Source organism: Dysidea avara, chromosome 4 (assembly GCF_963678975.1).
Source record: "Dysidea avara chromosome 4, odDysAvar1.4, whole genome shotgun sequence".
In the NCBI taxonomy this organism is placed as follows: domain Eukaryota; kingdom Metazoa; phylum Porifera; class Demospongiae; order Dictyoceratida; family Dysideidae; genus Dysidea; species Dysidea avara.
The window spans coordinates 2,783,286-2,810,775 of record NC_089275.1 but is presented as its reverse complement, the minus strand read 5'-3'; the positions used below and the strand labels follow the sequence as shown (position 1 = coordinate 2,810,775).

The following is a 27,490-nucleotide window of genomic DNA, read 5'->3' as shown; positions in this document are numbered from 1 at the left end:
CCAATACTGCATCGTCATCACCAGGGAATAGTGAGGCTAAAGTGAGGCTGGTTTTTGGGTGATGTTTTTCATGGGCCACTCCCAAATCCTTGGTGACTCCTACTATAGAGTACTACTGTACTGTATGATGATCTTTACTTAAATATTTATAATTGTTAATATGTGACCCAGTTTGAGAAAACCGGTCTTATCGCTCATGTCAGCAGATTTAATTTTCGCCCAGGACACAAAGCTACATGAATAAACTATCTAATTCCACAATCAAAATCAGCTAGACTTGAGTGGTCTGGTTTTGCTGGCTGCTTTTCCCAAGTCCAATGGCAATCTGTATGTGTCACAGTGGTGTGGGGCCTTAATGGAGCTCTGGTCAGCCTGGGGATAGCTATATGTGGCTGTACAGCTCTGTGGTGTTGAATAAGTACCTCTGCTGTGAATTTCCTTTCATTTTAGCCAGTTTTGAGACTTCAATGGCCCAAAACTTGGCCTAATTCATCCCTTGCCCTTCCTTTTCAATTTTGAACACCATCTTTCCCGCCTTCCAAGGCCCCCACTTCCCACCCAATTTGCAGCTCGCCTGATACAGTCAACCTCGGTTTAAAAACTATCTAAAATGGAGGGAAACTTAGTTGTTGGCTACTTGCACAGTGGATGCTCTGGAAGGTAAGGAGTTGGTGTAAAACGTGTGAAAGTTTGGTACACATAGCTTCAACCATTGGCAAGCTACAACACACTAAATACTTAAAACCGGCGTTTCTCCATACTTTTAAATAGGCGATAAGCCCGATTTTCCCAGACTGGGTCACATATATGTATGTATATAAAAGTATAAGGAAAATTTAGGAATTTTAAGGCATCATAGAAAAAGTAGGGGGACAAGGGATTGGGAGGTTGCTTGCAGCCATAGATATACTAGTGGACATTACACTCTGTAATCCCTAATTCAGTCTATAATCAGGGATTAAATGTTGTTAAGTAGCATATTTGCAAGTCTCCCTTGTTTCCCTACTTTTTTTGTGATAACTAATTGAAATTAAAAAACCCAAGTTATTCCTTATACTCATTTGTTATATATCTTTTTGTAACATTACTATGACTGCGTACTGTAAGAATGGCACTGGTATTAATGTTTTTATTTGAATGCATGCCCCAGCTATTGATTATCTACTGGAAAGTTAAGTGGCCATTATCCTTCACTTTCAGCTATGCTCAGCCTGTTACACAGTGCTACAAATAAAGAACAATAGGATAAGTGCCTCTGCAATCAGTCCCGTCTCCAAGGAAAATATGGATGATTCCTGTTACAGCCGGGAAGCCATGATGCTACCATGTATCGGCACCCTGGGCTGTCAGCTAAAAGAAATGGGACACAAAGGAGGACAGAGGTAAGTCCATGATGAATGGATCAAAAGGCACTTGTTGGGCTAAAGCGACGTTGAACAGTGAAAAAATCAACCCAGTATTCTTAGCCATTATTGAGTTACACTGTACACTTGTCTGAAGACATCAGGTAAGCAGGCAGTCAATCAGTTAGTGGAAAATTCCATTAAATAATTTATTAATTTTTTGTAGCAATCTATTGGAGGCACTTAGGGTTGTACTGAGGGAACTTTTGAGCTTGGTTATACATAATCAATCCTGCCAAGGTGTCAGGATGTTCTTACAAGGCTGGTTTTTGGGTGATTTTTTGGTCAGAAAAACTCCATGATACTTTTTATATACAGTACTACTGTACTGTATGATGGAAGTTTTGGTAAAATGTGTACTCTATCATAATAACTAGTCAAATAAAATACTATTGTAATTCTGTGTGAACTGTTTGAAAACTCATCCTCTTTCCATATTAATTCATATGATCATTTATTGTATGGTGTGTGATTATGTTGTACCTAGTGTATAATTTTGGTATGGGAGTTTCAGTATATAACTGTGTATGTGTATACTGTGGAATGGAAGTTGACTGAATCCCAAAGTTTCAGTGTATAAATGAAATCTTCTAGGTATATGGAATTTCAATTGCTTTTAGTGCACGTGTTATGTACAGGTACAGATTATCCCACTCCAAAACAAATCCGTAACATTTTAAAGCCTCAAACCAGTGGAGTAGCTGTAAAATGGTATGACCTTGGAATACAGTTGTTGGATGATGGTGTTGGCCCTGGTGTGTTGGACTTGATAAAAGCTGACCATCACAATGATAACAACACTTGTTGTAATGAAATGTTTGTTACATGGTTGCAAATGGAGCCCAATGCTACTTGGAGTCAACTAGTTAGCACACTTACTAAGATTGGTATGAATTCTGTAGCAGAAGATCTTAAGAAACAACTGAAGTTTGGTAAGCTTAATTTCAGCAAATGCAATGTATAAATCCTCCATTTTTATAGTGCTTGTTTTTGACAGATTATTTTTGCTTTCCTGTTTATAACTACATGTAGTATGTGTTCATGTCATAGTGTTACAAATCATCTAAATTCCTTGAAATAAGGTGCAAGAGTGGTTATATTTAAAATACCTGTAGTTAGGTTTGCATCATGAAATGTATATTAGTAACTTTCTGTGGACCATACGCTGTTGATTAATGGGTTGTGCTGGCAGCACCCAGCTGTCCTGAAGGTTTTTGACTGTACTCAGCTGTTGGGAAGGTTGTTGACAGCACCCAGCTGTTCTGAAGGTTGTTGACAGCACTCAGCTGAGTGCTGTTTACATGGTAATATTTGATAAGCTTCAAACATGTATCTCATAAAGGAGGTCAATGTCATCTCCCATATTTTGGTCCACACTTCACTCAAGTCATCTACTGTACCGTTGTCGCTTAGTTTGTACCAGAATGTGTCAAGTCCATGCAAGTGAAATGTGGCTAGTATACTACAACTTACGGTATCAATGAACAAGTTGATGTTGTTCTACTTCTAAAAAACCAGGTGCTAGATATATTGGTGGAAATATAATAATTATTGCAATTATACATGGTGGTTTTGTAATTTCAGATTTTGTAATTGGCGAATTATTTCGTAATTCTCTAGTTACATTGCTATGTATCGCTAAGGAAGAGCATTTCGAACCAACTGCGTAGAATTATCTTCTCAACCATTTTTATAGTGTTTTTTCCCACAAATCCTCTCTATAAAACCTGAAGGCTACCCTTCATTTTCGTATGCATACGTAGGGACATGCCCCTTTTCGAGTCAAAGAGATATGCATATCCTAGCAGCCTAAGTGGCATGCTATGGTGTTTTACGATATTCAAATACATGAAGAGCCCAATGGAAAGGTAGTTCACAAAGTGTGTAGAGAGTCACTACACCCGTATTTCAAACTGGCAAAAAGAAACCACCTCAGTGCAAACCTTGCCTATGTTCAAATTTACTACTGGTTTCACTTTGTGTTTAATTTTCATAGGCTGGCTGCTTTTACTACTAAAGGGATTTGCTCACGTGGGTGCATTCAGACAAGCATAGATAGGTAGATAGGTACACACACGTTTTTACGAAAACAATTTCAGTAAATTGTGTGCGCCTGGTTTAAAATCAAAGTCTCATGAGGAGATAATGACCTTAGAGCTGATGTAGCTGTTTTGATAAGTCATCAAATAGATGTTTGGAACCTAGACATTATTACAATGTAGAGAAATGGTCTTTGTAAAGAGGATGGTCTTTATAAAAGGTGTCCATGAAATGGTCTTATAAAGTCAGTATGCCTTAGCTTTTTTTGAGATCAAACTACAAAATGGTCTTTGTATGGAGGTGGTCTTATAAGTAGGTGGTCTTTAAGAGGTGACTGGGGTTTTACTCTAGGGTACATTTATATGACAATTTGATCATTCCCATTTTCCATTTCCACTTTCTGTTCAGTTTCCGTATCTATTTAGGCTAATTGCCCACTCAACTGTCCTGAAGGTTGTTGACAGCAAACTATACTGGCACTTGCATTTTATTACTGTCATAACTGTGCTTTATTAAGCTTTGAAGTTCCATAAAGACAGTTGGTGGGCTATATAGTACAGTTCACACCTGAACTGTATTTTATGGAAAATAAAGTACACTTTTCATTTCATTCAGGGTTCTATTATAGTAGTATACACTTATATGCTTAATGATACACATATCCACTTCAGTGATGACTTCACACAATTTAGTTAGTTGGTTAGTTGGTAAAATCATGTGTGTTAATTCAGTTAATGTAGATGAAGATATGCTTCTACCAACTAATGAAGCAACAAAAGGAAGTAGTAAAGCAATTTCATCTTCATGTTTTACCACACCAGATCAAGCCAGTAGTGAGTTTAGTATTTTATTGGCAAACATAATTAAAGAATTAAAGAAAAATGAAAATGATTATTTAGAAACAATAAAGAGCATGTGCTCTTTTTTGACAGTCAAGGATGACCCAAATGCTTTCTTATTTAATGAAGAGCAACAAGATGCCATAAATGCTTGTGATAACCTTACAACATTATTTACTAAAAATTTACGTGGTTGCTGGAGATGGGATGATTTCTCTTTTCTTAAAAAAATTATCCAATCAATAGAATCTTGTGGTCATTGTGAACTAATGCTTAGTCAATATGAGCAAAAGCTATACAGCCAAATGAAGTTACAACAAATCTATGATCATTGCATACAAGAAAACCAAGATGTACCTGAAGGATATGATATAATGGTTGCTATTGTCCATGATAAAATATTTTCTCGTATTACCAAGGAGGAATATGATCAGTTAAAAGAGTTCATTGCTCAACACTGTGGAGTTAAGTCATATGTCATTCCTCCGTTTCACAAGGCAGCTAAATCTTCCCTTGTACTGGAGTTTATCATTCCTGTGACTGCTGTCTCACACATGGTGGAAACAGCTACCAGGAACAGTGCCTTATTTCTTGAAAATGGTTTCGTGTACTTGAGAATTGCAATGACTATGATCTTTGACAAGAGAAATAATGTAAGTTTCTGCAAATTTTAACTGAAATATTGACTGCCTATATCCACAGTATAATTAATCTTACTGGTATGTGTATGTGTGTTAGGCTTGAGCCTATTGCGCTCACAATTTCACTGAATATTACTTCCAACATTTCCCAAACTTTTACCTCACATCTAACTTATTATTCCCATAATGTTAATTTGCTTTGTACCCAAAGAGATTGTAGCTAGTCAGTTTCTCAAAAAGCTTATAAATTTCACTAGAATTAGATAATAATATATATGGGCATGCATTCTGTCTTAAAAATTAATATGTAGGCTGTAAGTATGTTAGGCAGGAATATTTGTCCTGGTTCGGCAGAAATTGTTATAATAAAATCTAGCTATATGTATGTAGCTAGTGGGTTAGGACATTTAGCTACTACTAAGATTTGTAATGATACATGTACTAACGTGCTTGCATTGGAGAAGATATAGCACACAAGTTTAAAATTTCAGATAATTATGTGATTCACTATAGTATGTTCATGTTGAGCTGAACCCTCAAAAACATTTAATAACTCATGGATACAATTACGCACGATCTTGAAATTTAGCTCATTTGTAGTACTGCTTGACCCGCTAAAAATATTTTGAAATGTTGTTGTTCAAATGTTAGACATAATATTTACGGTCAATCAAAATTTTCACAGTACATTTCCCATGGGAAGCCATACAAGTACAGTATCCAATACAGTCCTTTCCCGAACTTGTAATGGAGCCAAACTGTATGTGTCTGTTGTTGACACCTTTGCCGTTACCAATAATCATCTGGTTGGCTGAAATGTTAACTCTGTTGAGAAAAAGTCCACTTTTAATTTTTAGCCATTTTTCAGGATTCAGCTCAACGTGAACATACTATAGTGATAGCGGCAGATCAACAATGTTACGATGAATTTTCTGTTAGAATTTATAGACCTTTTATTATTATTATTATTATTAAAACTTTACAGTGGCCAGCGCTAAAGGTCTGCAGTGGTGGATCTAGATCGGTTTGTCGAAACCCCCTTTTAAAGGGGCAATGTGTCGTGAATTGTTTATACATGAAGCCATTCAAGTTTATGATGTAATCATAAACAAATTGTATCATTTTTATGGATCATGTGTGTCATTACAGTGGTAGTCTTTATAAATTTATTTATTTGTAATGCACAGAACTCAAACATGAGTGTATGTGTGTATATGTAAATTGGACAAATTGTTTGTAAATTCATGTAAACAAGAAGAGATAATTACTAAATCTCTTGGTAGAGAGCTCCATTCATGTATATATAGAGGCTGGCAAAAATTAGTGATGATATGAGTTTACCCTTGTTTGAAGTTGTCTAAACCTTAGCTGATGACCACAAGTTATTGGTCTAGACGGGTGCAGATAAAAGTTATTGCCTTAAATATCTTTGAAGAAAACCTTGAACTGAGTGTGCTTTGTTCACAACATTAGCAATATGAATTACTCCAGCTTAGATTATTAGTAATAATGACTCCAAGATATTTACAGGAGCTAACCTTGTTAATAGTACAGCCATCAATGTGATAATCAGATAAAATAGGTGAATGTTTATTTGTTAAAGTTAAATGCTCGCATTTTGATAAGTTAAAAGTCATTAGCCAGACCTTAGCCCATTGTGATGATAGCTCTAAATCTTGTTGGAGCTGTAGCACATCTTCAGTAGAAACTATAGATCTAATATTGACATCATCGGCATATACAGCCTTATGGTAGAGGATATTTTTGTCGGTAAATCATTTATATAAAGCAGTAATAACAAAGACCCTAAGACGGAACCCTGAGCTACTTATGAAAAGACTTTTGAGGAGCTACTGGAAGCACCAACCAAAATGACTTTCTGTTGCCTATTAGATAGGTAATCCTTAATCCAGTTAAACTAGGGTCCATTGATGTCATAATGTTGGAGCTTGTACAATAGTCTAGGATGAGACATCTTGTCAAAAGCTTTGGAGAAGTCCAGAAGTAGTAGGTCCGTTTGTATACCTCTGTTCAATGACATAACTAAATCATCATTAATGGTCTCCAATAGTTGTGTTTTGCAAGATCGATGTTTTCTAAATCCACGTTGCTCAATGCATATGATCTTATGAAGATTTGCATGCTTAGATATTGCTGAAGAGATAATGTGTTCAAAAATTTTACAACATACACATGTTAGAGATATAGGCCTGTGATTAAAAGGATCAGTACAAGAGCTCATCTTAAACACAGGTACCACCATGGCAGACTTTCAGTCAAGTGGTAATTTGCCTTGGTGAAGTGATGCATTAAATACGGGAGCGTGAACTGGTGCAACATTATACGCTAATTCCTTTAACAATCTTGTTGGTATGCCATCTGGGCCACAGGCCTTGTGGGAATCTAGTTCAGATAAGAGTGTGCAAATTCCTTGTGCCTAATATGGATATGCTGAATGGTTGGACTAGGAGGTACCTTTAGAGCTGGTATTTGATCGCTGTCATCATTGTCAATAGTGAAAATAGATGTAAACTTGTCATTCAAAATATTGGCCTTAGCCAAATTATCTGTAACAACTTGTTGGTTTTTCTCTAATGAAGATATTCCACAGTGCTCGCTTCTTTTAGATTTGATATATGACCAGAATTTCGTATCAGGGTTAATTATATTTGACACATATTTGTCATGAGCCTTCCTGCATTCTCTTTGCACTTGCTTTTTGAGGTCTTTATAAACTATCAATCAGTATGGAGTTGAGTTGATCGTGCTGTATTATATAGGCGTTGTTGTTTGTTTGTTAACTGCTTTATCAGATTTAGAAGATGATATAGATGATACAAGGTCTAGGTAGTCATTACACTGCATTTTAAAAACATCCCATAGGTCTTGAATAGGAGTATCAATAGTGTAGTGGTCTAGAAATGTTTCCGCAAACTGCATCATATTATCATTTAGCTGATTAAAATCGGTTTTGTTGAATAAGTATATTTTGCATTCCTCTGGTTTAAGTAAGTGAGGTGATAAATTGGATGCAACCTTGATCATTTCATGATCACTTATTCCTGGAATGACACCAACCAGATGAGTTAAAGCTGGTCTATTGGTAGCATAAATGTCCAATATATTATTACCCCTTGTAGGAGAGTTGACTTGCTGAGTGAACCCACCAGAACTAAATGTATCAAATATGTTTCTGTTGGATAAACAGCATGAGAAACTGAATCATTATCCCAGTTAATGTGTGGCAGATTAGCATCCCCTTTTATCCAAATAATGGAATTCGTATACCTAATATACAATTCTTCAATAATTTGATGAGTTTCTGCATAATATAATCAATGTCTCAGTTTGGAAGTCTATAAAATGTTATATACAATAATGAAAACTCTACTTTTGGAGAGAGAAATTTTACAAGGGCGGATTTTGGGGGGCCGAAGCACCCCCTCCAAAATTTTACAATGAGCAAGCTAGGAAGCTTCTAGAAGCTGCAGTACAGGTGTAGTTACATTTTGTACACATGTATGGGCAATGAAAAGATGGAAAGAGCAAGCTAATCTTATCCAAGAATTACTAAGAAGGGTTCAAAATTATACTTTTTGGAGTAAGTCTTACCCTAGAAGCTGCTAAATCCGAAATATTCTAATAAGTACAGTCAACTACTCTAATAGAACATCCATCATTTAAACTATAAATTTCAATAAGTTACCAGAGTGTAAGCTGAAATTAAACCTATTCTTCTAGACCTGTGTACTGCTACCCTCACCATTGTACCAAACACCCTGCCAGATACCAATCACTTTAGGTAAAAGATTTATACCTATAATGTACTATAAATTGCATAAAACATCATTAATTGAAAATCTATTCTGAAAATAACCTTTTCTGTTTACGTTTTTTAGGCTCTGCTACAAACTTGATTCTTGGGTTGAAAGTAAAACAATAGTTTTATATAATAGTGAATTTCTTAGCATTTATAAAGTTTACAAGGCTGCAACATCTGAGAGCTGTTTGTTTTTTTTCCCTTACTTGATCTTGTTTCCCTTGCAGCATTTATGTTGTCATGATCATTGTGTGGTAAAAAGGGGTTAGTTGTGGACAAAGACTAGTTGATGGATGGATCCATCATTTTAAAAGTTAGATTGAAATTGCAACCTGCACCACAGAACAGTGGCTATATATGAAGTTGATCCAATCCTGTGTGTTAAATATTCTCCTTGGCCTTACCTATTATACTCTTTATTCTCTTTGACAGGCCACTATTATACATTTTCTTAACAAGAAACATTGTTTTTTAATTAAAATTACTTCCAACTGAATTTATTCATCTTGTACCCACATTTGGTTAAAAATAGCTTCTAGATTCAATTTTGTGATAGCCATTTTCCAAAAATTTCCAGGGGGTCCGGGAGTATATATGCCACCAGATCTAGAGCCCCCCTAGCTGGAGAATTCTATACAGCTGAGTACACATGCACTCCACACACTGGTGAGTCAGTCTACTTACCCTCTCCACTCACACTTACCCTCTCTCCTGTTTGGACAGCTAGTGTAGTTTGAGCCATGAGACTGTAAATTATGCTATACTTCAAAACACTAAATTTGATCATGTGCATCTGATACCCATATGTTTCACTACTAGTTCTTTAAGATGTTAGTCTAAGATTGAATTTTAGCTATATACATGGCTGAGCCCTTTAGTTATATTGACAAGCTGTAGAGGAATAATGGTATCACATAAACAAAGTGACATCATATTTCACTCAAAATTACTACCAAATTCAATCTCAATAGGCCAAATTTGCAATATTTTCCTGTGGGGGAATGTCCCCAGATCCCCTAGATAGAGCATGCTCCGCATGCTGAGTGTGCTTTGCACACTAATTGTATCAACTTTCTTGCCACATATATAAATGTCCATGTTAGCACCCCCCCTCTGAAATCCTAGATCCGCCCCTGTTTCACACCAAAATTTCACAAGTTGTATTAAGAATTTTTACACAGGCAAAGAGATTTGTGAAAGGCAAAGAGAGCACCTACCCCCATATCCATCAGATCTATCATTACGAAAAAGTTCATAGTCTGGGGGAAGATTTCACCAGAATAAACTGAGGGTTATAGCCATGTTTCGGTGCCAGCGATGAAATGGGGAGCTTCACTTTGGATGACATTTAAAAAAGATTCCCTCTTTGAAAGCAAACATCTAAAATTTAATGATAATAATAATTATATTGCATTTAATGATTGTTGTCACAAGGATTAACATGAAAATCTGAATTACTACTAATGTTATTATTATTTATAGTATTGTAATTGAGAGGGTGGAGGGAAGTTAGCAATTCTCCCTCCACACAATCTGGCCATTTTTTATATGATAATTTCAGCCTGAGCTGTTTAGCTGAGCTAGCTTCTTTAGTATCCTTGATCGGGAAGCAAACCCAAGTCCTCCAGTGCTTGAGCCCAGAGTCTTACCCATTGTGTTACATATGTGGCTCCCAGCTACCCAATTCCCTCAGTTTCTACTTTACAGTATATGTCTCCGAGTGGAGTAATTTCTGTTGTCGTATTGAAGAAAAAGGTGAAGAAGAAACCAAAGCTGAATCCGACCCTAAACCTAATGTTAATACTACTTTTCGCGTCCCCTAAAGTTGAATGATTAGGGCATAGCATACAACTAGTGTGCTTGATAGTGAGAAAAATCTAGTGGACTGCTGGAACAATAGCCCTGACAATATTTCCAGCTGCCGGAACAATAGTTTTTAAGATTGTTCCCCATCCACTGACACACACATGATTTTATTGTACACAAAATAATCATGTGCTTCTGCAATCTTGAATGGCTTCACAACAAAACAGTTTGTGATGCATTGCCCTTTAAATTTAGCTCAGTGGCAGTAGGAATGCATAAAAATTGTTGTACTGACAATTTGTCATAGCAAACAGCTATATACCACTGTATTTCAGTAGCATGCATGCAGCTGCACTTAACTAACACCATTTATAGCTATTAAACCCTCAGCAACACTTAGCTTCTCATCTCCCACTGGAATTAAAAATGATCGAGATACTCTAATAGAGCAGAGCAGTCAAGTAACTACTCTAATAGAGCAATCAAAGCTACAGCTTGTAGTCACCATATTTACTGTATTGTTAGCTATAGTATTTACAGTTTAAAACATTGGATTTATTGTAATTGCTAACTAAAAATAGCCTAAAATCCGGTCTCAGAGCTTCTAAAATCTCAAACTTTTCCAGAGAGATGCCTTATTCAGCTATACCAACTTCAGAAACCCCCTTTTAATAATCCAGATCTTCCACTGGTCTGTCAGCAACATTTTAGTGGCTCTAGATCTCATCCTGCTGTCACAGATGCACAATTTTTTCAGTAGTATCTCCTTCTTAGTAGTGACCACCAACATGACTCAGCAGATGGAGAAAATTTCTGTTTTATATGTTTAAAATAACAACAACTAGTTAATGGTCTTCAAACTTCATAGAATTGGATGTGTGAAAGATCCCTTTTCACAAATCCAGTCACAATTATGCCTGTAAACATTCTATACACCAATTTGGTGATCTATGAATCTCAAAATTATGCCAGTATAGTAGGCACAAGCCTAACATACTGTATACTTGAAAATGTTTCTAAGTCAACAAGGCAGAAAATCATCTAAAAGACTTTTATGAGTGTATTAACATAGTGAAACAAGAGACTTGATCGCAAATCTATATGTGGGAAATCCCCTACTTTGAGTCTTTGGCTTGTCATTTTATGTATGTATACTGTATCAATGCCAAAGTAGAGATTTCCCTCTTGTATGTGTTTTGTGCAATGATGTCTATTCGTCCTTCACTATTTTTTAGCACATGGGCAGTGTGCCTCCCTCCATATACTGCTGTTCTTTAAAAATCTGTATCCATCATTGATTTATTTATAATTTAAAATCTACAGGTGATATTCAGTGAAATAGCTTTACTTGTTATGCTAATCATGTAGTGACCATACAGTACATTAGTTCCAGTGGAGCACAATAAATCTCAAAAAACACTGCAAGTATTTTGTTTTGTAACTGTACTTTAAAGCAGATACCGTATACAGTAGCAGGAAAATTTATTGGGAAGTGAGCAAGCAGTGTGTTGTCACTAAACTCAGTCAAATCCTTTGTGCAATACCAATCTGTATTAGCTACAGTACTAAAAAAATTATAAAGCCCTTTCTTGCCAAAGTTCTTTTGCAACAAATTCACCAATATATCATACAGTACTATCGTACTGTATAGTAGGGGTTGGTAAGAAATCATATGGTTCATAGATTTTCACACCTTAAAAAATGGCCTTGCAATAAGTTTTACCCGAAAAAAACCACCTGCAATGCATTAGTACTGTTATAATGATGCAGTACCTTGGGTAAACGAAGTGAAATGTCGAATGCTTCAATGTGCAGTGAGTTTTAAAAATTTAGAAATTCACCTACATTTCGTCTGCCAACTTGCCTGCTTTAAGACCCAGTAGCACTAGGTGTACGGCTCCAGAAATTTCAGACAGTCAAGGTAATGATGGCGGATTCACGAATTTGTTGTTCCGATTACATTCTGTCCACTGCACCATGCTGTTTGCTTTCATCATTCATCCGCTTCTTTGTTCTTCTCGAAGAATAATTGATAATTGCAGCACTTAATATTGCGGCGCACGCTACAACCCAAACACATGATTTTAACTAAAGTGTGAATACATGTGTGCGAAAGATGAGGGTGGACGGGTGTAGTACCCAAGGAGTTGTCTGTAGCATTTGTTAACGCTGGGTAGTCATTTTATAATTATAGTCTTAATTACCAGTTTAGCTTTTTGTGAGGTAGCTAACTAATAATGTCTTTGAGGGGCGTGGGATCCACTTCGGGATCCAGACCTTTAAAAGTGAGGGTTCCACTCTTATAATGGTGGACTCTCCAGTGGTGTTTTACAGTAAAATTATCAACATTTAGGCCATTAGAAATGCAGCAGAAGCCTTAAACAGTTGCTATAATAGCTTTAAAAGACAAAATGATAATTATTTTTAGATGTGCTTATTGCATACGAAGGTAAAAGATAGCTGCTTCAAGTGATATTTATACTATGTGGAAAACAAAGAGTATAATATAACTAGCTAGCTAGATGAAAAAAGTAAACAAACTAGCTATTTAGAAAATTATAAATTTCAAAAGGACGTAGGGGTTGATATACATGCTACAAAAAGTAAGGAAACAAGCTCAAAATATTACAGTTGAAATGAGAAATGATCCAGCAGTAAAAAGTAAGGAAACAAGATTAGACGACTACTTGCTAAAATGAGACACTTTAATGCCTACTTTTGGCTAGCATCTTGAAATGAGACTATCAAATTAGCCAAAAGTAGGGATTAAAGTACGTCTCATTTTAGCAAGTAGTCGTCTAATCTTGTTTCCTTACTTTTTAGTACTGGATCATTTCTCATTTCAGCTGTAACATTTTTGAGCTTGTTTCCTAACTTTTGTAGTGTGTATATTATATCAACCCCTACTTCCTTTTGAAATTATATTTAAATAGCTAGTAATGGTAGCAGAATCATAAAAGCCATTTAAATGCATCAAGAAAGTGATATTATAAAAAGCCAATCAAATAGGCTGACAATAGAGGCTTTTAAATGCAGATGTTTTTAGTAGCTATTCAAAATTGTTTACCTTTTAGTTGCAACAACCAGTGACAACTAGCGACCAATCAGATTTGAAAATGCTGAAAGTATGATACAATATTTAGTTAGGGATAATGGTCACACAGAACTGGATAGATGTGCACTAATAAACATGAAGGGTGGTCACAATGTGATTACTAGGATTGTTATATGAGCTTGTATTCGAATGCTCCCAAACAAAAGAGCATTCAAACTACATTCTTTTATGCACTATACTTGTAGGCAAAGGTGCAACCATAAACTACGCTATTCTAAATTTCAAAATTTGTCTTACCATGTGGTGGGCTGTATGATCTAAAGCACTGTAAGTGCTCCTATTACGAGTCATAAGGGTTATTATGAGTCACAATATTCATTACTTCATAAGTTCATCATTTTTATATCTAATTATGGTAAAGTTTGTGGAAATGTTAATTTACAGGCACTCTAGTGGCATTCAAAACACCATGGTTTTTGTACGTTATATCTTCATACTCCTTACTACATGGTAATAGGTACATTTAGCTAATCTGGGACGGTATTCCTGCTTAGAGAACTTATCTCTTAATCGGATATGTGGATAACTTATAATCGCTTGATCTGAAGTAGTATCATCCAGTATAATCCATTTCTTCGTAAATCTACAAGATTTAAACTTAGTTTATAGCCTGTTGTCTGCAGTCAGGTGCATGTGAAGCCAAAAATGCTACACGCAACTGTTAGCCTGCCAGGTGTGAGGTTGATTACAGCAATAAAACTGCTACTTTTCAACTGTTTACACTCACTTTACTGTCTATATCAAAGAGTATTTGAACAAGTAAGTGCATAGAATCCTCACAACAAGTCACACTCTTTAGATTAAATAAATTAAAAATTTTGATTGTGGGTTTTAAATATTAGAAATATTTGAATAATTAGCAGTTTTTCATTCAAACATTGGAATTCTCAAATCTAGTATTCGTTTATGCACTACCTACAAGTAGTATGTAAAATTGGGGTCACATTGTTAGTGATAGGAATATAGGAATGCTTTTAAATTAGGTGACTCATAATATCCACATAATTTATACCTTACTGAAAATTTTAAAAACTGTTTTATGCTATTTTAAGGTTATTTATACACAGTTTCAGAAATGGACTTTTCAGACTTATGGACTAGCCCAGGTCCCAAGGAGTTTGGATAACTGAGGTTTCACTGTATTTCCTAATTTGCATTCAAATGTGTACAAATTCTTCTATGCACAGTGTGCGAAATAGCAACCAGACAATGGACAATTTTGGTCAATTACAGCAGGCGTCAGGCCATAATTGAATTTGTCTGGAAATACAGGGGATTTATTACTTCTTGCAACATTGGAGTGTGAAAAGTGTAGAGCGTGGTATGGCTTCTTACATGCTAACTAGCCGCAAACATCTATAGTTAACAATGGCTGATCCAGCATGGGGCATTTGGGGCAAATGATTCCCTCTCTCCCCCCACTCCACCTTGTGGAGGAGCCAGCCATGCTTCTGATTAAGCTAGCTACTAACCTTTGTGTCAGCCCAAGATCAGTTGATTAACGCATGAAGATATATGCACCATTTATTACAAATTCATTTGAAACCAAAGCGAACCAAAGTCAAACTAGCAGTGAAATTGCCACCCAGCACCTTCTTGCATACTAAGCGCCTCTAAAAATAATTATTCTGTTGCTGGTTTAGGTCAAGTAAGGACATTCAGAGCCTTTTAAATAGCTTTTAAGACTTCACAACCATCCGAAAAGGCCAAAATGGCAAAAATCAACTGTGAGACACTACTAAGAGGTGATTCTTTGCTGCTTCAAAAATGCAGCACTGAACTAGGAAATCTGGCTCTCTCCAACCACCTACAACTTAGCCTGTTTGTGCCCCTTCCCTTGCCAGCTCCTGGATCCGCCCCTAGTTAACTCTTATTATGGTGGTTGTTTACTGTTGTCATTCCTAATATGGACTATAGAACAACATTCTTTGGTCAGTTAAAGAAGCCATGTGATGCTCTACGCTTTTGAATTTTACCTTCGGTGTTGCAAGAAGTAATAAATCCCCTGTAGTGTCCTTTCAAAGTGTAGCAGAGTTTGTATAGGGCTAGGAGGAGGCCAAGTAGCTATTCAATGTAATTAAGTTAATTGGCTTGTGGTGACTATAAAGGCATGCCCGAGGTGAAGTTTATAATGTACTATGCTGTGCCAGCCTATACTTGTCTCATTCACCTGTACTGCAGTAATAAAATGTATTTATAATCTCATTGCCATTAGTACTTTTACTTGTGGTATTCCTGATCACCTGTACAACCAATTTATATTTTGAGCACAAGATATCACATTATGCTCCTACTCTGTATTAGGGATAAAGCCACTACAAGTGTATTCTAAACCATGGCAGCATTAGCAAAGTTTGATCACATAATGTAGGTATATACATGTAAAAGCATGTAGAAAGCCTTGACAGAAGTCCTTATGACTCCTTTCTTTGATTCCATAGAAACTACTGTAATATCAGTGTTAGTGAGTGGTTGAGTAGTAATCAGCTCTACGGTGCATGGGTGGCCCCAATCTTTGGCAGAAGCAAACATCTATGGTGGTAGAAGTATAGGAAAGGAGAAATAGTATATAAAAGTCTAAATTTTCAGTCAAATTGCTTGATGTCCACTCAACTTTCATACTATTCTGACAGTATGTCAGGACATTTTGCACACTGTATGCATGTATGTAAATGTTCATAAAACTGAACAGAAATTTATGCCAATTTGGATTGAACCTGTAGCCCTATGAGTAATAATAGTTTTTTAGTACAGTTTTGTACAACAATGTATATTTATGGAAATACAGGGTAGGAGACATCTACAACTATATACAGCAGCAGGGTTTGGATATGTTGGTGTTGTGAAGAAGTTAATACTCACAAAATATGTGAATGTGAACATATCAAATAAGGTGAGCTTAGCTTATGCATAGTGCTGCTGAAATTGTCAAATCCTGTAATTTGTATACATTTATAATGAAAAGTAAACAAAAAAATTTTGGATTTCAACTACGTATAGTAGGGACCCATAATAATACAGTGGAACCTCTAAAATATATACTTGTTGGGAAACCATGCTTGTCCTTGTGTTTTATTATGGAAGAAGGTTGCAGCTATTTTAACATTATCATTAAGTGCAATAGTACTTCATCATACTTAATAAGTAGAGACTGGTAAAAATCATATGGCTTTGTAAAGTTTTGCACTTAAAAAAAGCCTTGCAATAAGTTTTACCTGAAAAACCAACTAGAATGCATTAATACTGCTGAATGATGCTGTACCTTGGTTAAACAAAGCGAAAAGTTGAACGTTTCAATTGCAATGTACAGTGAATTTTAAAAAGTTTGAAATTCACCTGGATTTTGTCTGCCTGACTACCTGCTGTAAGACCTGGTTGCACTAGGTGCACGGTTCCAGAAATTTCAGACAGCCCCCTACTTTCTTTTATAGTTAGTTTTAAAATTAATAGTATATAGCTAGCTATATAGTAACAGCAAATCCTATTTTTATGATGGTTACATAGCTACACAGAACTTGGCCGGGAAGCATGCACTCAATGCATAGATTGCATTGGCTTAGACAGCAACTAACAAGATAGCATGACTACTTGTGTAGACGTATTGATATATTGCCTCTGGTGTATCATGATACTGTGATATATTGCATAATACAGCGATATATTGCATGATACAAAGTGGAGTCTAAGCAATGGTCTATGTTGCTGTTTTTAATGTTGTTTCTTTGTTTTCTAAAAAATTGAAATAAGTGTGGTGATTTTTCTTTGAGAAGCATTACATACTATTCAGTTTAACCACAATGTACAATAATTTGATTGTCAGCCATGTTAACAAGCCATGATATGTCGATATATCATCATACACAATATATCAATACAGTTTGACTTTGTATTGATACAGCGATATTGTCTTCATACGATACGATACACGATATACGCATCGATACAGTGTTGCATCTCTATTATGTACCTATTTTATTCAAAATCACAGCTTAAATGCTCAGGCCTACAACAGGTCTTCCTAATATTTGTGCACACTTAAGATACATGAGTATTCTAATAAATCAGTAAAGTTGCATGTTTACCTGCATGTACGCAGTTTTATACTGTTGTTTAGTTATGTGTTAGTTCAAGTTTAATAGTGCAGAAGTTGAGTTTAATAACTGCAACTTGAGCTGTAAGGTGTGCATTCATTGCATGGCTAGGGTACTCATAGATTGTCCGTTCGCTGTTATATATATGTAGGTGTCCTTTGTACGGAGGTTACTAATGCATTGTACCCAATGACAGCACTATAGTGGGGACCGTGGTATAGCATCCATTATTGTAAGGTGTCGGAGTAGTGTCCATTGATGGAGGTTCTGCTGTAAAAGTAAGGTCATCCACACCCAAAGATATACTAGTGGATAGTTAATCCTAGTTCAGTCACGGGTGTATAGACTGAATTACTGTAGCCCACTAGTTTATCTGCAGGTGTATTTACTACTTTTTATTTCTATGATCCCTAATCAAATGTAATTATTATGACTTGTCTGTTCATAATAATACGCATAGCAGTGATTGAAAGATTTGGTTGATTTTTAATTATATTCACAGCATTCTGACTAGCCATAGAGTGTTACATATACAACATACATAACTACAAGTACATGTAGGTGGATTTAGCATTCTAGAAAAAAAAACATTTCAGTGCTTTAGAAGAATTCAAGGAGTATTAGGAAAATTATGCAGTCGCTGTATTAGAACCTTCAGTAAGCATCCTGTGGAGAGTTTAGCTACAATTGAGTGGCCATGTAGAGAATTCAGCTACAAAGAAGTCATCCTGTAGATAGTTCATCTACAAACAAGTCACCCTGTAGAGAATTCAGCTAAAAAGATCATCCTGTCGAGAGTTCAATCACAAACAAGTCACCCTGTAAGAAGTTTAACTACACAAGTCAACCTAGAGAATTCGGCTAACCAAGTCACCCTGTAGAGCGTTTGGCTACAAAATTCACCATGTAGAGTTCAACTTTGTTACCAGTTACCTTGTAGAGAGACTAGCTGTAATCAAGTCACCATGTTGTGAGTTCAATTACAAACAAGTCAGCAGTGATATTACAACTTTTGGAAGGCCACCACCTTTTTCACAGCTTGGTTGTTCTGGATTAGATAAAGGCAATGCATAATTGTATACCATAGACTCTGGTTATTAGACGCATGTGCTTATATTTTTTGGAGGAATTATTTGTAAAATTTACTATGCTTGTTAAGCGCATGCGCTTATAAATTACGGTAAGGAATTTCTGCTAGGAGGGAATAAGTTGTACCCACTACAGTTTTCAAGCGATTTGAACACCAGTTAATAGTTTGCTTCAGTTGTGGAAATGGAAATCCTTAGAAGCCAGGTAGCAGCTACAGCTATCGTTATTACAGACAGAAGTATCTGCTAGACATGGGCCTGGCGAGGCATCGAGTGTGCTGTGACATGTCTGATTCATTCTGACAACAATTCTACATAGTACGAGGTGGCAGAGGTGATTTCAACCATATGCGCTTAACAAGCAGGTGTCTAGCACAAGTCTATCATATGCACTTAACAGGCAATATGCACTTAATAACCATGTGAGCCTAATAACCAGAGTCTACGGTAGAGCCATTACTTCACAACAATTCTACATAGTACGAGGTGGCAGAGGTGATTTCAACCATATGCGCTTAACAAGCAGGTGTCTAGCACAAGTCTATCATATGCACTTAACAGGCAATATGCACTTAATAACCATGTGAGCCTAATAACCAGAGTCTACGGTAGAGCCATTACTTCAATAAGTCCACCATGGTGGCTATGTGAAATATGTAGGTCCCCACAACATTTAATGTTCTTAAAAAGTTTATAATGTTACTTTTACCTCCTTATTAAAACCATAATTTTATGGCAAAGGCTCTATACTATAGAGGATTATGAGTGTTATGTAACTATGTAGTGATGAAAACATTTACTTTAAACGCATAAATTATAAGCAAGACAGATTTATTGAGAAGCAAATACACATGTAGTGGTACTCATAAATATAGTAACCAGCCATAAATGTAAGCAGCCCAATATGTATCCATATCACATTACTTGTGTATTATTGTAGGATCAACATACTCCACTGCACACTGCTGCTAATAGAGGTCATGCTGAAGTAGTGGAGTTGCTTATCAGATTAGGAGCAGATGTTAGTGCTGTTGAAAAGGTGAGTTAATGTGGACCATAAATTAGTTGCACAAACAATATAGTGACCAGTATTTCATATTTTTGATTGAAGGTTGATGAAAATACAGTGTACAATGAAAGTGCATAATTGTATTTTGTAAAAGAGCCTAAACTTTGCAATGCTCCCAATAGATCTGTTAGAGGATTGGAGTTCTTTTGTGTACAGCTAGGCTTCAACATTTACTGCTGGCACAATTTGAGCATACTTGTAATAAGATGCCTGAATAAAACAGTACTCCCTGTACCTCATGTAATATTGCCTGTGGAAATGCCTGAAATTGACACATTCTACTAGAACAGTCAGTAATGCAGTCATATAATTATAAGTACACAATAAATTGGAATTTTCAACTTGAGTAAGGACCATAGCAAATTGATAAGAAGCACTGAAGCAAGCTGGAGTAGCACAATGTTAAAACAATAAGAAGTGTTATATCTATATTGTGCATTTCTATTATGGTATCTTGAGCACAATAAGGATATAACACTTCTTATTGTTTACTATCATACTCTACTCCAACTTGTTTCAGTACTTTTTATCGATGTGCTATGGTCCCTATTCTATTAGAATATTCCAATTTTTTGTGTACTTGTTTGTTACCCTTTTACTTTATTATCACTAGTGAACCCATGCATACAACATCAAAAGAAAGAAATGGTGCCTTGTGTCCTATTGTCTGAAAAGTGAAGTATCCATTGTGCTTCACTGTCAACTATGTTCAACCCGTTACACAGCATTACAAATCAAAAATTGTTTGAAAAGCACCTCCAGCCACTATGAAAAATAGGGACGAATTCTGTTGTCAAGGGAAGTCATTATGTGCCACAACCAAATTGACACATTTCACTGTCAGCATAGATGAATGGAACACAAAATAATACACTGGTAAGTCCATGAAGAGTACATTGTACATACTGCAGTATGCCAAAAGGCATGTGTCCGGTTAAAGCAACATCTTACAGTGAAAAACCAAGCCCGTAGCCTTAGCTGTTATCGTGTTACACTTGTCTGAAGGCATCACAGTCAATCAGTTACTCAGTCAGTAGAAAATTATGTTTATTATATTTTTAAATTCTGTAGCTACTCGTTGAACGCATGTGGGTTGATCTGAAGGTTGTTTGGGCTTAGTTTTACCCCTAACTAATACTGCCTCATTGTTGTCAGAGAAAAATGAGGCTGGTTTTTGGGTAATGTATTTCATGGGCCATGCCCAGACCTTTGTGGTTTTCTTTATTCTTTATTGTTAATTACTAGGCAGACAGCACAGCTGGTTTGTCTAGGATGTAAATCAACAGTAGTGCAGTGTATGTTACAATCAATAAGAGTACGTACGCTGCTACAATTACTAATATGAACAAAAAGTTACAGTATGTATGTGGTACATGAAAAAAGTTAGCTATAGTCCGTATGTTACAATTACTAATTTTAGAAAGTAAATTATAGTATGCATGTTACAATTACTAATTATAAACAGTAAGTTACAGTACACATATACAACAAGTAATTACAAACAATACGTATGTTACAATTACACCTACTATACAGTACTATTGTACTGTATAATTTTTTTGTATAAACATAGCTGGTTTATTAGAACTATGGCCCAAACTAATAGTGACTCTTGGTATTCTTGTGAATAGGGCTAACTGTGTTAAAATCAGATACATATCAGGTGTGGTTTAATCTAGTTGTTTCACTACTGTACCTACCGCCTTGTAGAATTAAATGTCCTCAGACAAAAGCAAATTTTAATTTAATGAATATGGATCCAAATATTTGAATAGATGTTTGTTCCACAATAATTATTAGAGCTTGTTAATAGTTGACTGTTCTAAATCTTTATTCTGTGAATGTTACCCCACTGTGGACCTTTGTCACTCTCAACAGAGGCTCTCAGATACAAAATATTGAAATTCTTTTCCGCTACCTTCAATATCAGAACATTTTCACACTGAAGCCCACACCCTTTTTCACAGCTTGGCTGTTCTGAATAATGTACACTATACAGGAAACCTCTTTTAGCAGTCATTTCTTCAATACCACCTTATCATATACTGTATAGTTGCCATGTCAAGTTCATAGGCAGGAAAATTTTTTACCGAGGCTAAGTTTGTGCACTGATGTAATTGAGAGGGTCTGCTACTGACTCAACTGATTTCACAGACACTCTCAAGCAAGGGTGGTACAGCATTTGCAGGTTGATTTTTCTGGTTGGATGGAAGAAACTGTTTTAGAAGACTCCGAGCATTTGTCATATTCATAAGTAGCTAATGCTCCAGCTTAGTTAATGCTACAGTATATCAAGCTTCAGTTATTAGACTAGTTTAATTGTACTCCACACAAAAAAACTGACTTACTCCTGCCAGAAAGAAACCATCATGAATAATGATAATATGTACAACAAACAACAGTATATATAAGCCTCGGGCAACATGCGGCCACAAATAGGACCACGAATGGAACCTGGGCATGGCAAGGGAAAATACAAAAATAAAATTATAAGCTACGATATATATAAGTAGTTTACCAAATTAGTGTTCCACTCTTTACCAGAAAAATTGTTCTAGAGGAGAAATTTTGAGTGGTCAGGCCATCCATGGACTGCAACAGAGGTCATAGTTATGCACACTATACTTTTTATTGATCTAATGTGATATTTAAGTCAGAGATATCTTTTTCATGAAATACTCAACTGCATGTGCTAAGTATATCAAGCTAGGGAGTCTGGGGGAATGCTACCTCAAGGAAATTTTTGAAAATATATGCTTTGAAATGGCATGTGGAGGCAATTTCATGATATACTTGATCAATGAGCTCAATGCAATGCCATGAAGTTGATTCATCGGAACACTTTTGAAAAGTAATGTAAAGACAATTAAACGATTTAGACTGAGCGGAGCAATTGCATAGCACTATAATTTACAGTGAATGCTCTATTAGAGTATATTACGATGACTGCTTATTAGAGTATCTCAATCTTTTCTTCATACTAATTCAAGTAGCTGATTAGTGGTCCAGGGCCGTGTCACCATGAACTCTGGCCTGCTTAGTACTACAACCATAGATTCTATTATTGTGGTTCATTAATGCTGTATAGTAATGTTTGAGTAGAAAATTTTGGGTGCTGAAACTCAGGCCTGAATTGTTGAGCATTTTTTACCAAGGCAGCTGCCTCGGTTGCCTCAATAGTAGCTACGCCACTGATAGGTCCCCCCCCCACACATCAAAAGTGTGCCTTATAACTCTAGTTCCTGTTAGGTTAGGATAATCCAAAGGCTGCAGCACATGTTGCTGTCAGACCTTCAGTGCTGGACACTGTAAAGTACTAATAAGAAAAAAATGAGATTTAAAGGAAGAAAATCCATCTCTCCTGGAGGAGACTGAGTGTGGCGCTTGACTAGACATTGGGTGGCCTGCAGTTCGAGTCCTGGGGTAGGAGGAATTTTTTCCCTTTCTTTGGCCCTTTTCTGTTTCACCTTATTGTTAGCTAAGTTAAGTAATCATTACAAAAGTCTCCAGTTCCTGTTAGGTTAGTATAATCCAAAGGCTGCAGCAAATGTTGCTGTCAGACCTTCAGTGCTGGACACTGTAAAGTACTAATAAGAATAAGAAAAATATGAAAAACCCTAGTACATACTTTTACCTCCTTGTTATATAAAAATAACTATGGCATAGGCTCTACACTATAGAGGATTATCAGCGAATATTTATGTGTGTAATGTGCTGAAAAGAAATTTACTTGTACTACACAAATTATGAACAAGACAAATTTATTGACAAAGAGAATGTGCAAGTAGTAGTGCTCATGAATATAGCAACTATAGCCATACAATGTGTGTAGCCCAATATGTATCCATATCACATTTTTTGTGTGTTATTGTAGAATCAGTCTTCTCCATTGCACATTGCTGCTAGTTATGGCCATGTTGAAGTAGTGGAGTTGCTTATCAGATTGGGAGCAGATGTCAGTGCTGTTGACAAAGTAAGTTAATATGTACCATAGAACTAGTTGCAAAAACAATTATAGTGGCTACTATTTCATAGTTTTATTGAAATTTGAATGGATTAAAATACAATAAAAGTACATTTATGTAAAAGAGCTTAATTACAATGCTCCCAAAAGATCTGTTTGGGGATTGGAGTTTTCAACAACGTTTACACTTAGGTTTCATTTTTTATGCTGGCACATTTGAGCATACCTGTAATAAGATACCTGAAGCATCAAACAAAATGTACCTTGATCCTTTAGGTGCCTTATGGGATTTTTCCTTGAAAATGCCTGAAATTGACACAGTCTAATAGAACAGTCAGTAACTCTAAAAGAGCAGTCATATAATTATTATATGCACAAAGAGAACTATAGCTCAAACTAATAGTCATTTTTTGGTATTCTTTGAGTTAAAATGGATAGGCTTATTTTTTTGTGTGTGCTAACTGTGTTAAAATCATGTACATATCAGGTGTAGTTTAATCTAGCTGTTTCACTACTGTACCTACCCACCTTGTCATAAACCATGGTAGTGGTTCAAAATAGATATCACCTATCTTTTTCCAAAATCCTAATAGAACACTCAACTAAACACCACTTTAGAAATCTTTTCCAACCTCAAAATAAGCCTTAGAAGTTAATTTGTTAGGTCCACTAGAAAAGATGAAGTCAAAAGGACCTGATAAAAGTATTGTACTTTTTTAACTCTTAAGGCCATACCTATTTGAAAAGCTGTTGCTTGGACCTGACCAACCCAATTTTGCACAGATTTTAATTCAGAAAAGAAAAAAATAGATCACATGACACCCTAAAAATTGCTGCAAAAGTTCGAGATACTCTAATAGAACAGTCAGTTGGTACAATTTTGATTTCAAATATAATGCTAGTGTAAAACCAGCACGTTCCTCACCCCTGGCAAAGAAAATCTATGATAGCATCAGTACAATGCTCATTGAACTACTACGAACTACTAGCTATGTTTATCCATTTTTCATTAGAAGAGATTTGATAGGTCTGCATATAACTGATCTATTATATGGCTTGTAACCAGAAATCATAAGCATGTACATATTTAAAAATAAGAGTATTATAGCTAGTTAACTAGACAAACAAGTTATACTATAGAGAGATCAGCTAGAAACCAAATCATCTTGTAGAAAGTTCAGCTGCAAAGAAATCACCCTGTAGAGAGTTCAATTACAAACAGATAACCCTATAGACAGTTCAGATAGTAACAAGTCACCCAGTAGAGAGATCAGCTAGAAACAAGGCATGTAGAGATCAGCTGGAAACAAGTCACCCTGTAGAGAGATCAGCTAGAAGAAGTTAGCTTGTAGAGAGTTCAGCTACAAAGAAACCATCATGTAGAGAGTTCAGCTGCAAACAAATCACCCTGTAGAAAATTCAGCTACAGACAGATCACCCTGTAGAGAGTTCAGCTAGAAACAAGTCATCATGTAGAGAGATCAGGTAGAAGGATCACCTTGTAGACAGTTCAGCTACAAACAAACCACCCTGCAGATAGTTCAACTACAAACAAGTCACCCTGTAGAGAGATCAGCTATATAGAAGAAGTTACCTTCTAGAGAATTCAGCTACAAAGAAACCATCATGTAGAGAGTTCAGCTGCACACAAATCACCCTGTAGAAAGTTCAGGTACAGACAGATCACCCTGTAGAGAGTTCAGCTAGAAACAAGTCATCCTGTAGGTAGAAGGATTACCTTGTAGAGAATTCAGCTACAAATAAAATCACCCTGCAGATAGTTCAGCTACAAACAAGTCACCCTGTAGAGAGATCAGCTAGAAGAAGTTAGCTTGTAGAGAGTTCAGCTACAAAGAAACCGCCATGTAGAGAGATCAGCTGCAAAAAAATCACCCTGTAGAGAGTTCAGCTATGAACAAATCACCCTGTAGAGAGTTCAGCTAGAAATAAGTCATCCTGTAGAGAGAACAGCTTGAAGAAGTCACCTTGTAGAGAGTTCAGCTACAAAGAAACCATATTGTAGAGAGTTCAGCTGCAAACAAATCACCCTGTAGAGAGTTCAGCTACGAACAGATTTCCCTGTAGAGTTCAGCTGCAAACAGCTTGAAGGGAGTTCAGCTACAAACAAATCACCCTGCAGATAGTTCAGGTACAAACAAGTCACCCTATAGAGAGGTCAGCTAGAAGAAGTTACTTTGCAGAGAGTTCAGCTACAAAGAAACCATCATGTAGAGTTCAGCTGCAAACAAATCACCCTGTAGAGAGTTCAACTAGATCAAGTCACCTTGTAGAGAGTTCAGCTACAAAGAAACCACCATGTAGAGAGTTCAGCTGCAAACAAATCACCCTGTAGAGAGTTCAGCTGTAAATAAATCACCCTGTAGAGAGTTCAGCTCAAAACAAATCATCCTGTGGAGAGATCAGCTAGGAGAAGTAACCTTGTAGAGAGTTCTGCTACGAAGAAACCACCATGTAGAGAGTTCAGCTGCAAACAGATCACCTAATGAGAGTTCAGCCATCCTGTAGAGACTTCAGCTAGAAGAAGTCACATTGTAGAGAGTTCAGCTACAAGGAAACCACCATATAGAGAGTTCAGCTACAAATAAATCACCCTGTAGAGAGTTCAGCTAGAAGCAAATCATCCTGTAGAAAGTTCAGCTAGAAACAAATCACCCTGAAAAAGTTCAGCTACAAACAATGAGAGTTTCAGCTACAGTTCAGTTATGTAAGAAGTCACCTTATTGACTACAGTATGTGATAATCATTCAGTGTTAAATATACAAATATTTAATCAGACAAAAGCTATACACACAGTTACTTTCTTTGTTCCATAATTCCTGCAGTAAAGAAAAAAAAAGTTAAAAGGAAGCACCAAAGCCAGTTTATGGCCTGCTTTGTGGCTTGCAATACAAAAAGAAGTGATATCTAAACCAAAACAGCCAAGCTGTAAAAAAAGAGTGTGGCCCCCAAAAAGGCTAGGGGGAAAAAGATGTAAAATCCTAGGTAGCGGCCAAGAAATGGCTGTGATGGTAGGTTAATGGCAAACATTTTAATTACGACAATTCAGTAGAATTTGGTGCCGAATCCTAGTGGAGGAGGCAATGCAAATTTACATGAATTGTTGTAATTACACTTTTTGCCATTAGCCTACCATCAAAGCCAATTCTTGGCCACCACCTTGGATTTCACATCTTTTTCCCCTGGCCTTTTTGGGGGCCGCACTCTTTATTTTACAGCTTGGCTGTTTTGGTTTAGATTACTTTTGTGGTGATAAAGTAATATACCGAAATACACACTATAAATACTGGTCATATAACTCAAGTTACTTTACTTACAAACATAACGTGTTACCTAAGTAATGAAGTTACTGTAAGGAGTGTAATATTATGTATTATTATTACTACAAATAATGAAGTTACTAATCTCATTAGTAATCCACTGAGTAACACCTAGCAACAAATCCTACTGAATGAAGCTTATTCGCCAGCTTCTTACTTATGACCAAAACTTGCACTTTGTCCAACAATGCAATCATGTCACGTGATAAGGTGGTAGTTTCACACGTGACAGCTTAAGGCTGTGGACACAAAGTAATATAATATGTAATATTATTA

General features: G+C 36.2%; 1 protein-coding gene across 3 annotated transcripts in view; it reads left to right on the top strand.

Moving 5' to 3' along the window:
* LOC136253268 (CARD- and ANK-domain containing inflammasome adapter protein-like) overlaps window positions 1–27,490 on the top strand; it is a 77,992-nt gene that overhangs the window by 18,079 nt on the left and 32,423 nt on the right. For 2 of the 3 annotated variants that reach the window (XM_066045902.1, XM_066045903.1), the window contains exons 3-7: window positions 2,042–2,335; window positions 4,175–4,935; window positions 16,453–16,557; window positions 19,784–19,882; window positions 23,787–23,885. In XM_066045902.1, coding sequence (XP_065901974.1) covers window positions 2,042–2,335; window positions 4,175–4,935; window positions 16,453–16,557; window positions 19,784–19,882; window positions 23,787–23,885 — 1,358 coding nt within the window. The remainder of the gene's footprint in view (window positions 1–2,041; window positions 2,336–4,174; window positions 4,936–16,452; window positions 16,558–19,783; window positions 19,883–23,786; window positions 23,886–27,490) is intronic. The other variant, XM_066045904.1, reaches the window with a different exon arrangement.